Source organism: Polypterus senegalus, chromosome 3 (assembly GCF_016835505.1).
Source record: "Polypterus senegalus isolate Bchr_013 chromosome 3, ASM1683550v1, whole genome shotgun sequence".
NCBI classification, from domain to species: Eukaryota; Metazoa; Chordata; class Cladistia; order Polypteriformes; family Polypteridae; genus Polypterus; species Polypterus senegalus.
The window spans coordinates 292,952,928-292,969,473 of NC_053156.1; the positions used below are offsets into that span (position 1 = coordinate 292,952,928).

General features: G+C 39.7%; 1 protein-coding gene across 1 annotated transcript in view; it reads left to right on the forward strand.

Moving 5' to 3' along the window:
* The window catches only part of cdc5l (CDC5 cell division cycle 5-like (S. pombe)), a 98,313-nt gene that overhangs the window by 9,030 nt on the left and 72,737 nt on the right, over positions 1-16,546 (forward strand). The window contains exons 2-3 of the mRNA XM_039749444.1: positions 1,033-1,136; positions 7,798-7,959. Of these exons, the coding sequence (XP_039605378.1) occupies positions 1,033-1,136; positions 7,798-7,959 (266 nt within the window). The remainder of the gene's footprint in view (positions 1-1,032; positions 1,137-7,797; positions 7,960-16,546) is intronic.

Genomic DNA, 16,546 nt, shown 5'->3' on the forward strand with positions numbered 1-16,546 from the left:
GCATTGGCGACATCTACTTGTCTTCGTTTTTGGTGTCCGATCAAGTTAAAATCACAAAATTGATCTTGAGAATCAATATAGAATTGTTTAAATGAAAAGTAACGATCAATCGGAAAAATCTATATTTTGCCCTTGCCCAGTGACTGGTGCCGTTTATTTGAACTTGCTTCAGGATTCCATCATTGCTTGCATTCGAGTTTTATTTTCAGCAGGAGCAGGGGGCGGAGTGGTGGCTCTGAGGCTAAGGATCTGCACTGGTATCCCGAAGGTTGCCGGTTCGAATCCCTGTCCTGCTCTTCTGGGCCCTCGAGCAAGACCCTTAAACTTCAGTTGCTCCAGGGGTGCTGTACAATGGCTGACCCTGCGCTCTGACCCCAAGGGGTATGTGAAAACTAACAAATTCCTAATACAAGAAATTGTATAAGGTGAAATAATAAAAAAAATAATAAAAAATCTCCCCACAACCATCATGATGTGTGGGCCCATCTTGATGAAAATCTGCCAAACAAATAGATTGTGCAAAGCCCTCGTGTTCACCATGGCTCTTTTAAATGATGTCACGTCAAAGATGAAGTTTCTCTCGCAAAACCTAGCAATCAATAAATTGAAAGCCCAAATACCAATTGATAAGATCTTTGATATTGGTAGATCCATTGATCTATGTTATCAGCAGTGCTTGGACCAGAGCAGCCAGCAGTTAACTGATTCTACATTTGTCGTCTTTAATTTAAAGAGTAAAACTTAGATGTATCTTAATAAACCTTTTATTTATAATCATTGAAAGTGTGTACAGGTATACATTTTATGGGACACCCAGTATATACAGTATACATATGTGCTTCATCATCCAGTGTTGCTCTTGTCTCATGGATTTTGCTTTCAATAAATGTAATTGAGCGGACAGTTCCCCGAGACACTGTTGTGTGAATCCCAATAACAATTTTTTTTAGTTGTAGTCAAGTGATCATTTGAAAGACGTTTCTGGTTTTCTGGATGAGTTTGTTAATCAACTTTTTTTTTTTGTTTCTTTAGGATGAAATCCTTAAGGCAGCTGTTATGAAATATGGCAAAAATCAGTGGTCTCGAATTGCATCTCTGCTACACAGAAAGTCTGCCAAGCAGTGCAAGGCCCGCTGGTGAGTCACATTTTCAAAAACTACCAATTCAGTCTTTCAGCTGGTAATTTTGCCATAGCCCATTAATTCATTTTTTGACCAAAACTCGTAAGAACATTACCTGCATAATAAATCAAGTGATCCTTAACAGTCTAGTGACTTCAAAATTACTTTAACTGCTGAGGGTGTTGCTTGCAACCTAAAAAAAGTTGTGAATCTGACCAATTAAGTGAAACGTAAGTAAAACCAAACATCATTTGCATCACAATTCCTCTGAACACTGATACACTATTCAGATAACACATTTTGTCTGGCTTGTGCAGCATTAATACCGTGGCACCATTGAGTGCCAAAGTCAGTCAGTCATTTTCCAACCCGCTATATCCTAACACAGGTTCATGGGGGTCTGCTGGAGCCAATCCCAGCCAACCCAGGGTGCAAGGCAGGAACAAACCCCGGGCAACAAGCCAGCCCACCACAGGACACGCACACACACACCAAGCACACACTAGGGACAGTTTAGGAACACCAGTCCACCTAACCTGCATGTCTTTGGACTGTCGGAGGAAACCCACGCAGACACGGGGAGAACATGCAAACCCCACGCAGGGAGGAGCCGGGAAGCAAACCTAGGTCTCCTTACTGCGAGGGGGCAGTGCTACCACTGTGCCACCGTGCCGCCCTTGAGTACCAAATGCATCTCAAAAATATCAGTGTTGTAAAAGTTGTCAGTTTAAAAAATAAATAAATAACCTTGACCTTAATATTTGGAGGAATCACAAAATAGCATTGCCCTGAGGGCTAGCAAAATCCAGCCTCACAAAGAAGTTCATTTAATGGTGGGAAGAAGAAAAAACAGTAATGTTTTACATTTAATAGTTGAAAAAGGGCCATTGTAGTGCCAATCAGCGGTAGTTGCAGAGTTACATAAATGGCAGCATGTCCGACTGTGGCATCATGGTTGGAGTTCAGACTTCATAGTTGTATCCTGTGGACGCTGGCCCGGACACACACAGACGGACATCGTAAGTTCCACCACACACTCTTTATTCACACAATAGTTACAGTTTAATGTGCTCTCAAACCCCAGTGCCTCTTGCACCGATCCCCCAAAGTCCAGGCCTCATAGTTCTCCGTGCCTCTCTCCTGGCTGCCTCCAGTCCTCTCTCCAGCTCCGTCCTCTTCCACCCGACATCCACCAATGACTGGAGGGAGGCGGCCCCTTAAATAGGAACCTGGATGGGCTCCAGCTGCATCCCGGCATTCCTCCGAAGACGCGCCCCAGTGTGGCGGAAATACCGGCTGCGCACCCGGAAGCTCTCCGGGTGTCCCCTGTCTTCTTCCCCCCAGCACTTCCTGGTGTGGCGGAAGTTCTGGGCTCCAGACTTCTACAGGCACCGGGGCGCCGCCTGGCGGTGGCCACGGGTCCCTACAGGGCTGGGCTTCCAAGCCCTTTACCCGAGGCCCCCAACATAACCAGGGCGGACGCCCCCTCGCAGTTTGGAGGAGGCACAAGCCCTCCTCCGGTCCTCCTTGGCGTCCTGGCCCAGCTCCAGCCCCGGCCGGATGCCACAATCCTGCATTGTTTATTAGTTTATATACTCGGCCAAAAAAGAAACGTCCTCTGATTTTCAACTGTTTTTACTTTCAGTAAACTTAATGTGTAAATATTTGTATGAACACTAAAAGACATAAACTACAAATGTTTCACAATGTGTCCCTGAATGAAGGGAGGCTCAAAATCAAAAGTACCAGTCAGTATCTGGTGTGGCCACCAGCTGCTTGAAGTACTGCAGTGCATCTCCTCCTCATGGACTGGACCAGATTTGTCAGTTCTTGCTGTGAGATGTTACCCCACTCTTCCACCAAGGCACCTGCAAGGTTCTGGACATTTCTGGGGGGAATGGCCCTAGCCATCGATCCAAGTCGATCCCGCTCCAGGGTACAGGCCTCGGTGTAACGCTCATTCCTTCGACGATAAACACGAATACGTCCATCACTCCTGGTGAGACAAAACCGTGACTCATCAGTGAAGAGCACTTTCTGCCACTCCTGTCTGGTCCAGCGAAGGTGGGTTTGTGCCCATAGGCGGCGTTGTTGCTGGTGATGTCTGGTAAGGACCTGCCTTACAACAGGCCTACAAGCCCTCAGTGCAGCCTCTCTCAGCCTATTGCGGACAGTCTGAGCACTGATGGAGGGATTGTGTGTTCCTGGTGTGACTCGGGCAGTTGTTGTGGCCATCCTGTACCCGTCACGCAGGTGTGATATTCGGATGTACCGATCCTGTGCAGGTGTTGTTACACGTGGTCTTCCACTGCGAGGATGATCAGCTGTCCTTCCTGTCTCCCTGTCTCACAGTGCGGACATGGCAATTTATTGCCCTCGCCACATCAGCAGTCCTCATGCCTCCCTGCAGCATGCCTAATGCACGTTCACGCAGATGAGCAGGGACCCTGGGCATCTTTCTTTTGGTGTTTTTCACAGTTGGTAGACAAGTCTCTTTAGCGTCCTGCGTTTTTAGAACTGTGACCTTAAATGCCTACTTTCTGTAAGCTGTTAAGGTCTTAACGACCATTCCACAGGAGCATGTTAATTAATTGATTATGGTTAATTGAACATGCATGGAAAACATTGTTTAAACCCTTTACAATGAAGATCTGTCAAGTTATTTGGATTTTTAAAACATTATTGTTGAAATACACAGTCCTGGAAAAGGGACGTTTCTTTTTTTGCTGAGTATATAAGACTTGCTTCCTGTGTTATCATTTAGGTGGGAGTTTTAAATTATTGCTCCAAATCGTAAGTCCGTCGTTAGTGTTCTATAAATGTCTCTTTTCCTAAATGTAATGTCATGATAATGTGATGTCTGTTGCAGAATACAAAGTGGTAGAATGCAATGTGGTGTTTGAAAATGTCTTTCACAACAACCACAGAATGACAGTGGTACTTTTGTGCCATATTCTGCCCAAAAAATGTAGCATTTTTACTCATTACTACAAATACTGAATTTGCCTTTTGCTAATTTTAGTCAAATATATATATATGAATAGTGAAAATTCAGTGCATCCTTAATAGAAGTTCAATCATACTGTTTTCCTCGGATGGATTGAAGTTAACTGGTGTGGCGTTCTTTTTTGGTTCATGTGACTGCCACTGGAAGAAATGATAGTGTTAGGGGGGAAAAAAATCCCAAGTAACACTTCAGGTTTGACTTTTCTTTTTTTTTTTGTGAGGTTTTTTACACCAAAGTCCAGACCACAGACTCAACACTACCACTGAAATTCTGCTTGTTGATGTCTTTCCACATTTTGACTAATTCAGAATGACAGGGTTTATAACTGTGTTTAACATGAAGGAAAACTCACGTATGAAGTGAAAATTGCCCCTCATTTTTCAAGACATTAAGGAGGACATAAAATCAGGTGGGGTCTCCCCTAGGCCTTCTTGTGTACTCTGATACGGGGATGGATATTTGAGGAGTAAACCACAAGACAATGATTATATTTTTATATTATGTACATTAAAGAACCATCAACGGCAAATCAAATGAGTAATATATTCAACAATTATTATAAAAGTAAAGTTGAATAAATCAGATTCTGCAGCTACATAAATAAAAAAAGTACCACTTCTGGTTAGTGGAAATAGCTCAAAAGTTGATAGAAATCTATGTTTTGTACCTAATACTAGTATACAACATTCAGTTGACCTACAGTCATATGAAAAAGTTTGGGAACCCCTCTTAATTCTTTGCATTTTTGGTTCTCATTGGCTGAACTTCCTTTTAATATCTGACATGCCTTATGGACACAGTAGGATTTCAGCAGTGACATTACGTTTATTGGATCAACAGAAAATATGCAATATGCATCATAACAGAATTAGACAGGTGAGTAAATGTTGGAACCCAACAGAGATATGACATCAATACTTAGTTGAGCCTCCTTTTGCTCCTTTGAGCCTCTAGACGCTGTCCTCCTGTAGCCTCTGATGAGTGTCTGGATTCTGGATGGAGGTATTTCTGACCATTCTTCATACAAAGTCTCTCCAGTTCAGTTCAATTTGATGGCTGCCGAGCATGGACAGCCTGCTTCAAATCATCCCATAGATTTTCAATGATATTCAAGTCAGGGGACTGTGACGGCCATTCCAGAACATTGTACTTCTCCCTCCTCATGAAGGCCTTTGTAGATTTCCAACTGTGTTTTGGGTCATTGTCTTGTTGGAATATCCAACCCCTGCATGACTTCAACTTTGTGACTGATGCCTGAACATTATCCTGAAGAATTTGTTGATATTGGGTTGAATTCATCCGACCCTCGACTTTAACAAGGGCCCCAGTCCCTGAACTAGCCACACAGCCCCACAGCATGATGGGACCTCCACCCAATTTGACAGGAGGTAGCAGGTGTTCTTCTTGGAATGCAGTGTTCTTCATCCACCATGCAAAGCGCTTTTTGTTCTGACCAAATAACTCAATTTGTGTTTCATCAGTCCAAAGCACTTTGTTCCCAAATGAATCTGACTTATCTAAATGAGCATTTGATACAACAAGCGACTCTGTTTGTGACGTGAGTGCAGAAAGGGCTTCTTTCTCATCGCCCTGCCATACAGATGTTCTTTGTGCAAATTGCGCTGAATTGTAGAACGATGTACAGATACACCATCTGCAGCGAGATGTTCTTGCAGGTCTGTGGAGATGATCTGTGGGTTGTCTGTCACCATTCTCACAATCCTGTCATATGCCACTCCTGTATTTTTCTTGGCCTGCCAGACCTGAGTTGGTTTAACAGCAACTGTGCCTGTGGCCTTCCATTTTCTGATTCCTTTCCTTACACTTGAAACTGACAGTTTAAACCTCTGAGATGGCTTTTTGTAGCCTTCCCCTTAACCTGGAGACTCAACAATCTTTGTTTTCAGATCTTTTGAGAGTTGCTTTGAGGATCCTGTGCTGTCTGTCACTCTTCAAAGGAGAGTCAAAGGGAAGGAAGCACAACTTGTGATTGACCACCTTAAATACCTTTTAGCACTCGTGATTGGACACTCCTGTCTATGAAGTTCAAGGCTTAACGAGCTCATCCAACCAAGTAATCAGCACTGAGCAGTGACAGGCAGTCAAATCAGCACAATGACAAGGGGACCCACATTTGTGCACAGCCAGTTTTTCACATTTGATTTCATTTCATACAACTAAATACTGCGTCACTAAAAATCTTTGTTCGGAAAATACCGCAGTACTCAGATGTTCCTAGGAAATTAAAGACATACCACTGTTATCTTTTTTGTGGAAATGATTGTAAATGAAAGTATATGTATGTATGTATGTATGTATGTATGTATGTATGTGTGTATATATATTGTTTTATATATTATATATATATATATATTGTTTTATATATTATATATATATATTTTTTATATATTATATATATATTATATATATATATATTATATATTATATATTATATATATTATATATATTATATATTATATAATATATATATAATATACAGTACAGGCCAAAACTTTGGACACACCTCCTCATTCAATGTGTTTTCTTTATTTTCATGACCATTTCCAGCACTCCATCACTCTCCTTCTTGGTCAAATAGTCCTTACACAGCCTGGAGGTGTGTTTGGGGTCATTGTCCTGTTGAAAAATAAATGATCGTCCAACTAACCTGACTTCTGCACAACACAACTGCTGGTCCCAACCCCATTGATAAAGCAAAAAATTCCAGTAAATAACCCTGATAAGGCATACCTGTGAAGTGAAAACCATTTCAGGTGACTACCTGTTGAAGCTCATCATGAGAATGCCAAGAGTGTGCAAAGCAGTAATCAGAGCAAAGGGTGGCTATTTTGAAGAAACTAAAATATAAAACATGTTTTCAGTTATTTCACCTTTTTTGTTAAGTACATAACTCCACATGTGTTCATTCATAGTTTTGATGCCTTCAGTGAGAATCTACCAATGTAAATGGTCATGAAAATAAAGAAAACACATTGAATGAGGAGGTGTGTCCAAACTTTTGGCCTGTACTGTATGTGTGTGTATGTATATATATGTATATATATGTATATATATATATATATATATATGTATATATGTATATATATGTATATATGTATATATATGTATATGTATATATATTATAATACACACACACACACACAAACAAAGACATAATTCCAAAAATGGTATTTTCGAACTCAGGGAGGTCTAAAACATTGAGATTCATCAAAATCTCGAGGTTGACTTTTTGGACGATTACAATACTTTCCCTACACTTTGTATATGAGAATGTAAAAAAGAGCTCTGTATTTTGTCAGCCACTGCTCATTTTACTGTATATCGCGACTTGTACAGACCATATCAACAAAAGGCTCTAAATCAAGCACACCGTAATGCAGTTGTGAGTTCAGACCTTAAAGTGTAGTCATTTTAAAGGGACGACAATCTTTCAAAGTAAGATAGGATGGCAGAAACTTTGACTCGTGTCTCCATCGATTACCAAGGACAACAATTGCAAGCACAGTTTTGAAACTTAAAAGAAACATTGGTGTAACAGTCATTGTTGTATTATTCTCGGTGTCTGAATATTTGTATAGTTTTTTAGTAGTTTTTTTTTTTTTTTCTCTCTTGTGACTTGATCTCTTTTTGTTTTTAATTGAAAATTAGGTATGAGTGGCTGGACCCAAGTATTAAAAAGACAGAATGGTCACGTGAAGAGGAAGAGAAACTGCTTCACTTGGCAAAACTGATGCCGACTCAGTGGAGGACAATTGCTCCCATTATCGGAAGAACAGCAGCCCAATGTTTGGAACACTATGAATTCCTTTTGTAAGTAGAAACCCTATTTTCTTATCCAGAACAAGATGAAAGTGAGGGGATTATATGAATAGTAAAATTTGCTAATTTTTCTTTGTTTGATCTGTCTGTATGATATCTGCACATTTTCCCCCCATTTCTGCAGGCGATCTGCATTTCTCACAGAGTTCTTTAGTTAGCTTGGTAATGTTAAATGAGTATGATTGGGTGTACCCCACAATGCACTGGAACTCTGGATTTTTTTTTTCCTTAAGTTTAACCACATATTGTTATTCAGAGTGGTAGTTCTTTGGCCTTCTACAGATTGTATCTGATTATTTTCTGAGCTGTGATGCCAGAAACATGGACCTCAACATACAGTGGGAGAAAAAAAATATTAAGGTTGTGGAATTGGTATGGGCCTGATAGTGTTAACCTGTTTTAAATGCAATAACACAAGGAGTGGTAACAAATAATAGTTTATTTATGGAAGGACTTCGCCAACAGTTTCAGTTTCCCCAACAATGAGGATAGTTTGCTTTAAACAGAAGTTTAAGGGTGCTCAAGTAAAAAAAAAAGTGAGCATGTTGTAAGATAGGGCGGCATGGTGGCACAGTGGGTAGCGCTGCTGCCTCACAGTTAGGAGACCCGGGTTCACTTCCCAGGTCCTCCCTGCGTGGAGTTTGCATGTTCCTCCCCGTGTCTACGTGGGTTTCCTCCGGGTGCTCCGGGTGCAGGTTAGGTGGATTTGGCGATAATAAATTAGCCCCAGGGTGGGTGTGCTGTGTGTAAGCCCTGCTGTGGGCTGGCACCCTGCCTAGGGTTTGTTTCTTGCCTTGCGCCCTGGATTGGCTCCAGCTGACCCCCGTGACCCTGTAGTTGGGATATAGCGGGTTGGATAATGGATGGATGATAAGCCCAGAATCATTTACTGAGCAAAAGGATCTCCTCCTCCTCCTCCATATTTCCAACCCAAGCTTGTTTTCATTTTTGTTTTTTTTGTTTTTTTAATAATACAGAGAGAGACAGAGTGTGTTCCTGTTAAATAAGGGAAATCAAAAAGTAAGAGGAGTTTTATCTTTTTAATGGATTGAATAAGTGGGATGGGTACTCAGAATGTATTCAGACTCCTTCATTTATTTTTTCTTTGTTATTTTGCAGCCTTATGGTAATGGTAAATGGTTTCAGTTCATTTTTCCTTGCATTGAACAACACACAATACTTTAGAATGATAAGGCTAAAAGAGGATATTAGAAAGTTTTGGAAATGTATATAAAATAAAAAACAGAAATATCCCAGTGACACATGTATTCAGGCTTTTCTGCTTTGGCTCAGTTGGATCCCATTCTGTTGATTTAATATTCAGGTGTTTCTATACCGTGTTTGTCCACCAAGTCCATGTGTGGTCAATTCAAAAAATGACTGGATTAAGAAAGATAGATAGATAGATGTGAAAGGCAGTATATATGATAGATAGATAGGAAAGGCACTATATGATAGAGATAGATAGATAGATAGATGTGAAAGGCACTATATGATAGAGATAGATAGATAGATATAAAAGGCACTATATGATAGAGATAGATAGATAGATGTGAAAGGCAGTATATGTGATAGATAGATAGGAAAGGCACTATATGATAGATAGATAGATAGATAGATGTGAAAGGTAGTATATATGATAGATAGATAGTATACTGCTGCTGGATTATGTGAATTTCCCCTTGGGATTAATAAAGTATCTATCTATCTATCTATCTATCTATCTATCTATCTATCTATCTATCTATCTATCTATCTATCTATCTATCTATCTATCTATCTATCTATCTATCTATCTATCTATCTATCTATCTATCTATCTATCTATCTATCTATCTATCTATCTATCTATCTATCTATCTATCTATCTATCTATCTATCTATCTATCTATCTATCTAGGAAAGGCTGTATATATGATAGATAGATAGATACTTTATTAATCCCAAGGGGAATTTCACATACTCCAGAAGCAGCATACTGATAATAACAATATTAAATTAAAGAGTGATAACAATGCAGGTATAACAGACAATAACTTTGTATAATGTTAACGTTTACCCCCCCACCCCGGGTGGAATTGAAGAGTCGCATAGAGTGGGGTCTCCTCAGTCTGTCAGTGGAGCAGGACAGTGAAAGGAACACAGTTCTGAGTTTAGAGTCAGGGTACTGATCTAGGGAAGGCTACAGAAACATTTCTGTAGCATTAAAGGTTCCCACGAGTGGCCTCCATAATTTTAAAATTTGGATCGACCATGACTCTTCCTAGAGATGGCTGTCCAGTCAAACTGAGCAATTGGTAAGTAGGACCAGGGTAAGAAAGGTGACCCAGGGTCTGGTTGTCTCTCTGACTGAGCTCCAAAAAACCTGTGCGGAAATGGAATAAACTTCCAGAAGGGCAACCACCACTGCAAAACTCCTTTAAAACTGGGCCAACCGACACATGAAAGGCCACTTGGAATGTGCAAAAAGGCACCTAATAGACTGTCTGGTCATAAAAAGCAAGATTCCTTGGTCTGATGAAACTAAGATGAACTGTTCTGCCTCGGTTCTAAGCGTCTAGTGTGGAAGAAGTCAATGGTGAAGCATTGTGGTGGCAGCATCTTGCGGTGGGTTTGTTCTTCAACAGCAGGAACTGGAAAGCTAGCCATTTGATTGAAAGCCGAACGGAGAAAAGTAGAGAGATCCTAAATGAAAACCTGCTCAGACTTGTATAGTAGAGCAAAGCAAAGACAATACAAGAGGCTTAGGGACAACTCTGGTAATGTCCGGCCAGCACCCAGACTTGAACAGGGGTGGGCAAACTCAGTCCTGGAGGGCCGCAGTGGCTGCAGGTTTTTGTTCCAACCCAGTTGCTTAATTAGAAAATAATCCTTGCTAATAATTTAATTTCATGACTTGTTCATGCTTTAAATCTGCCATGTCAGGTCATTGTCATATTCTAGACTTTTTTTTTTCCTTTCTAAGGATCTTGTCCAAATTATTTGAAGTCTAAAATTGAAGAGTAATTCTCAGCCCATTACTTTTTTCGCTTGCATTTCTTTCTAAGTATTGAATTAAACCGAACAGTGCACATTAAATACACACAGGTGTGAATTGAAACAAGTTAAGTGGAGAAAAGCTGGTTTCTTTTGTCACTTGCATCTTATTACTAATAAGGAGCCATTAAAAACCAAGAATACAGCTGTTTAAGACTAAAATAGGCAATAAGGGTTCAAAATCTTAATGAGCAAGACAACTAAAATGGAGAAGTGTTACTTGAGCAGTAAGTGCTTCTGATTAAGTAACTGGGTTGGAACAAACACCTGCAGCCACTGCGGCCCTCCAGGATTGACTTTGTTCACCCCTGCAGTAGAACATCTTTGGATAGACCTGAAAATAACTGCACAACGGTGGTCTCTGTCTAACAGAACTTGGGAGGATCGGCAGAAAATCCCCAAATATCGGCATGCAGAGCTTATCATGTTAGAGCCAAGAAGATTCCAAACGTGCTTGATCTGAGTGCTGAGTAAAGAGTCTGAACCCTGAAATCAATGTGAGAGCTTGTTTTTTTTTTGTTAATTTCCCAGAACTCCTAAAATTCTGCTCTTTTTGCTTTGACAGTCTGGTGATTAAGTGTTGCTTGATGAAGGACAGAAATTAGTTGGAAGTGATTTTAGCAAAATATGTAAAAAATGAATGGCTCTGTTTATTTTCTGAAGGCTCTGTAAACGTTAATGAGGTTCCGTGTTGAAGCCTGACACATCTGTACCTACCGTACTGTGCTGGGTCTCAACTTGCAGTCCGAGTGTAAACATGGAAGCACCACTTTGTGAATGCACCATTGTGAAGCAGTGTGCTTTAAAACAATTTTTGTACTCAGAGAGGATCAAGCCTACAGAAATTTTCAAGAAGAATGTTAGAGCAATATGGTTATAACTGCATTGGACACATGAAAGTGCATTAATGTGTGGAGAGGTTTAAAAACGAAAGAACTTGTTTGACAGACAACCTCCAAACCAAAATCCTTTTTCTGTAAGGGAATTAAAAAGCTTTTTGAACATTGTGAAAAGTGTGTGTGGGTAAACTAGGGAGACTAAATTGAAAAGTAACCTAATAGGTCAGTATTATAAATTAACGCATAACACAAAATCGGACCTAAATTCCCCCCGCTGTGATAATCATTTAGCAAACACTGAACAATTAAAACGGAATGAATCACTAGGCGCCCACAATAAAATATTAATACTTACGACTCAGTCCAGTACAGGAGGAGCGGATGACAGTGGTGAGTAGAATGAAAAACCCCTCAAGATTCAAGAGTATTTATTGTCATTTCATCGATATACAGTATTACAGCATACAGTGAAACGAAACAACGTTCCTCCAGGACCATGGTGCTACATATGGCGCTTTTCCACTGCATAGTACGGCACGACACGGTTCAGTTCATCTCACTTTTGGGGGGTTTTCCACTGGGAACAGTACCTGGTACCTGGTCCTTTTTTTAGTACCACCTCAGCCGAGGTTCCAAGCGCCAAACCGTTACCAAAACGTGACGTGTAAACTCTGCTGGTCACTGATTGGGCGGAGAAAATCGTCATTACTGCGTCACTGGCTATTCTTTTCTTTTAGGTACACACACGCGGAAGTTTGTGTCCCGTCTCTCCATCGCTGGACGCAGTTTGTTGCATAAGTGGATGAATGTTTCTTCAGACATTCGAAAGTTCTCCAGCCACTGAGTGTTTGTAAAACCGGGAACAATCACATCCCACCACTCTGAAGCACGGTTAAATGTCCAAACAGATGGTCTGTTGCGGCGACTTTTTTGCAAAATGTGGAAGATCTGTGATATACAGAATCAGCATTTTAATGTTACACTGGCAGTTAAGTTCATTTTATGCTTTGCAACAGTGATAAAAGTTAGCTAGTGATGTGCTTTTTTTAGATGCTTACCCTTGCGCGTCGTCGAGCTAAAGTGTTGTCGTTGTCTGTGTGGTGTTGTAAAAGTTCCACGGTGTCACGGCAGTAGAGGCGGCGCAACTATAACGACACGTGAATAATCCCGCCCACTCTAAAGCGGTACTAAATTGCAGTCGAAACGCAAAACCGAGCCGAACCAAGGTGAGCTGTACTGAACCGTGCTGTGCCGTACTATGCAGTGGAAAAGCGCCTATAGAACACAGGACAACGAAGAATCCACGACACATAACATAAAGACACAAAATATATAACCAGAGCCCTCTGAATGAAATATATAATTTTGTCTTGAAAGTTTCCAGCTGTAGTGTGAAGTTTTTGGCGTGATTAGGAGCGCTCCCTAGATGAAGACGGAGCCAACCAAGACAAAAATCACACGAACGAGCAGAAAATAAATCAAGAAAGGACTGTAATCTGCTGTGGTTGTATTAGTAATCCAGTAGATGTGAAGTGTAGAAACAAATGGACACAGATGATCGGCAACCCTTTTGGCTTCTTCAGGCTCCTTTTTAATCATTCTTATTCTCAGCAACTGCAGTGCCACTCTGAAGCTGTAAAACTACCATTACGGCAGGGGTTTGTAGGCCATTTAAGCAGCACTGCTACAAGTTCTTGATAATAATAATACTATGCAGATAATATTGTTCAGTCAATTCACTTTAATAGGTGCTTAGATAATTGCTTTTCCCTTCTGTTTATTTTGCGAGAAGTGCCTTTTTTTTGTCCACTATTAGTGAAATTACCTAAAGCAGGAGAAGGGCACTGCTGTGTGAGCTGTTTATATACATACTGTACATTTACATTTTTTTTTGTTTTTGGCCGACGTTTGAGATACAATCGGTTATATCTCTTTGTTTTTTCCAATTGGAGCACAGACTGGTGAAGTGACTTGCTCAGAGTCGCACAGTGTAGGTAGTGGGATTCAAAGGTTTAAAGTCCAAAGCCTTAACTACTAACCTGCTACCTCCATGCACAAGCTCTGCCCGATGTTTGACACACTTGCAAAAAGTAAAAGAGGAAAACATACAAGATGTGCACGTTCAAGCAGCCGCTATCGAGGTAAAATTTAAAGAGTCAACTAATTCCTAGTTGAGGTTGCACAGAACGTTTCTCCGTTTTTTAAGATGGATGACTTTGTAAATTCATGTATGCTTTTCATTAGGAAATTTGAAAACCATGTACATTGCAACCTGTTCGAGATATCTGAACAAAGCTTGAACTGCCTTGACAAAATTCTTTGAAGAATACGTGTGCCACAGCTCAACAAAAATAGATAGATACTTTATTAATCCCAAGGGGGAATTCACATACTCCAGCATAATGATAAAGAACAATATTAAATTAGAGTGATAAGAGACATATAACATACTAGCAAAATACCCGCGCTTCGCAGCGGAGAAGTAGTGTGTTAAAGAAGCAATGAAAAAGAAAAGGAAACATTTTGAAAATAACGTAACATGATTGTCAATGTAATTGTTTTGTCACTGTTGTGGGTGATGAGTGTTGTTGTCATATATATATATATATATATATATATATATATATATATATATATATATATATATATATATATATATATATATATGTATATATATATGTATGTATATATTTACACATACATATACACACACACATATATACACACAAATACATATATATATATACATACATACACACACACATATATAAACATATATATACATATACATACATATCTACATATATACACACACAGCTATTTTGTATCAGTGCAATACGCTGCTTGTTAAAACGGATGACTCCCGCTCTTACGTGCAAGTCTGCGTGGATATTATGAACTATCGTATTTGTTCAAGTTCTATTTAAATTTTAAATAGAAGGAATTTTTATTTAGTCGACAGAAATATCTTTGGTAGGAATGGTAAAACAGACAGGAATATTATTCTGAATAAATCAACTCAAACCTTAAACAACTTATAATATTTTGCTCTCCATAAAAATATATCCTGTCTAAATTATACAAGTTAGAAATAAAGTAAACGTTAAAAGAACAAACATTCAAATTTCTTTACTCTTATGTAATTTTATATAAAAATAAACTTAGATTTTAAATATCCCAAAAGATTTTGCTCTCCATAAAAATATATCCTGTCAAAATTATACAAATTCAAATATGAACATGCTGCATAACAAAACCTGGAAATATAAATAAAATGTGTTCCTTTCAGCAATAACAAATCAAATCATTCAGTTGTCTTTGCTCATATGTCATTTTAGAGCTGGACGCCTGGCATCTTTTTGGCCACAGGTTCGTTTCTGTTTGTGTGAGGTTCTGTGTTGTGGAGATTCTCAGGATGGATTGCAGGTGCTCATCAGTGAGGCGACTCCTGTGTGCTGTTTTGTTAGTCTTTATCACTGAGAAGAGCTTCTCACACAGATATGTGCTACCAAACATGCACAAGGTTCGAGCCGCATGTAGACGGACTTTTTGTTCTTCAAAGTCACCAAAGCGCCGTGCAAACTCAGTGCGCGCCAGTTTATCAGCAAAGTGCGATTTGGGAACACCGTAGTGACGACTTGGTTTAACATTACTTGGCAACAGGGAAAGTGGGGCAAGGTGAACTGGTGCATTTGTGTCTCCCATAAAAGCAGCTTCACTTGAAATCACTTTGTGATTGTGCACGGGTAAAACGTCCGCTGAAGTGTCAGATTCTTATTTAATTATTCTGCTTTCTGTATCTTCTGCATTGCATTCAGGTTACCCTGATGTTTTGTCTCATAGTGCCGTCTTAGATTAAATTCTGTAATTACAGCCACATTAGCTCCACAAATGAGACACACGGGTTCAGTAAACATATACTCAGCCTCCCATCGGTTTTAAAGGCTCTATTTTCAGAATCAACTTTTCTCTTCAGCATCGTGTGAGCTAGCTTCGCAATAACTTGCAGCATCATAAGGTAGACTTGATTAACGCGTAAGTGTTCGCAAGGCAGCTGAAGCGCTGCATTATGGGATCTGTAGTTTATTGTGTTACCAGCGCTTCATATACCCGGCTTTAATAACAATAATACAGTATATAAAATGATCTCGGGGCGGATATAATTACGCCGGGCGGATGTGGCCCTGCCCTTGAGTTTGACACATATGGACTAAATAGAACTTGAAAAGATATATTTTTTCAAATGTGATCGCGCAATTCAGATAGAGTTGACGCGCACTACAGCCTGCATGCCTCAATAAGTCATCCTCCCCGCCCTTACTTTTTACCGCTCATCTAATGAATACACTGAGTATGGCTTTACCAAAACAATCATTGATGGCGAATAAAGTATCCATTATTCGAGTATGTAGATCGGGTTATATATATATATATACATATATATATACCAGCGTATCGCAGCGGAGAAGTAGTGTGTTAAAAAGCTAGAAAAAGAAAAGGGAACATTTTAAAAATAACGTAACATGACTGTCAATATACAGTATTTGTTTTGTGAGTGTTACTGAGTGTTGCTGTCATCAAGGATTTGATTATCATTATTTCTTTCAATCAGGTTCGTATTTGTAGGATGTGTTGTGTTCAAGTTACATTCCGTGTTTGTCAATCGTTGTAAAGATGACAGGTTTCATTCATCGATTCGTTTC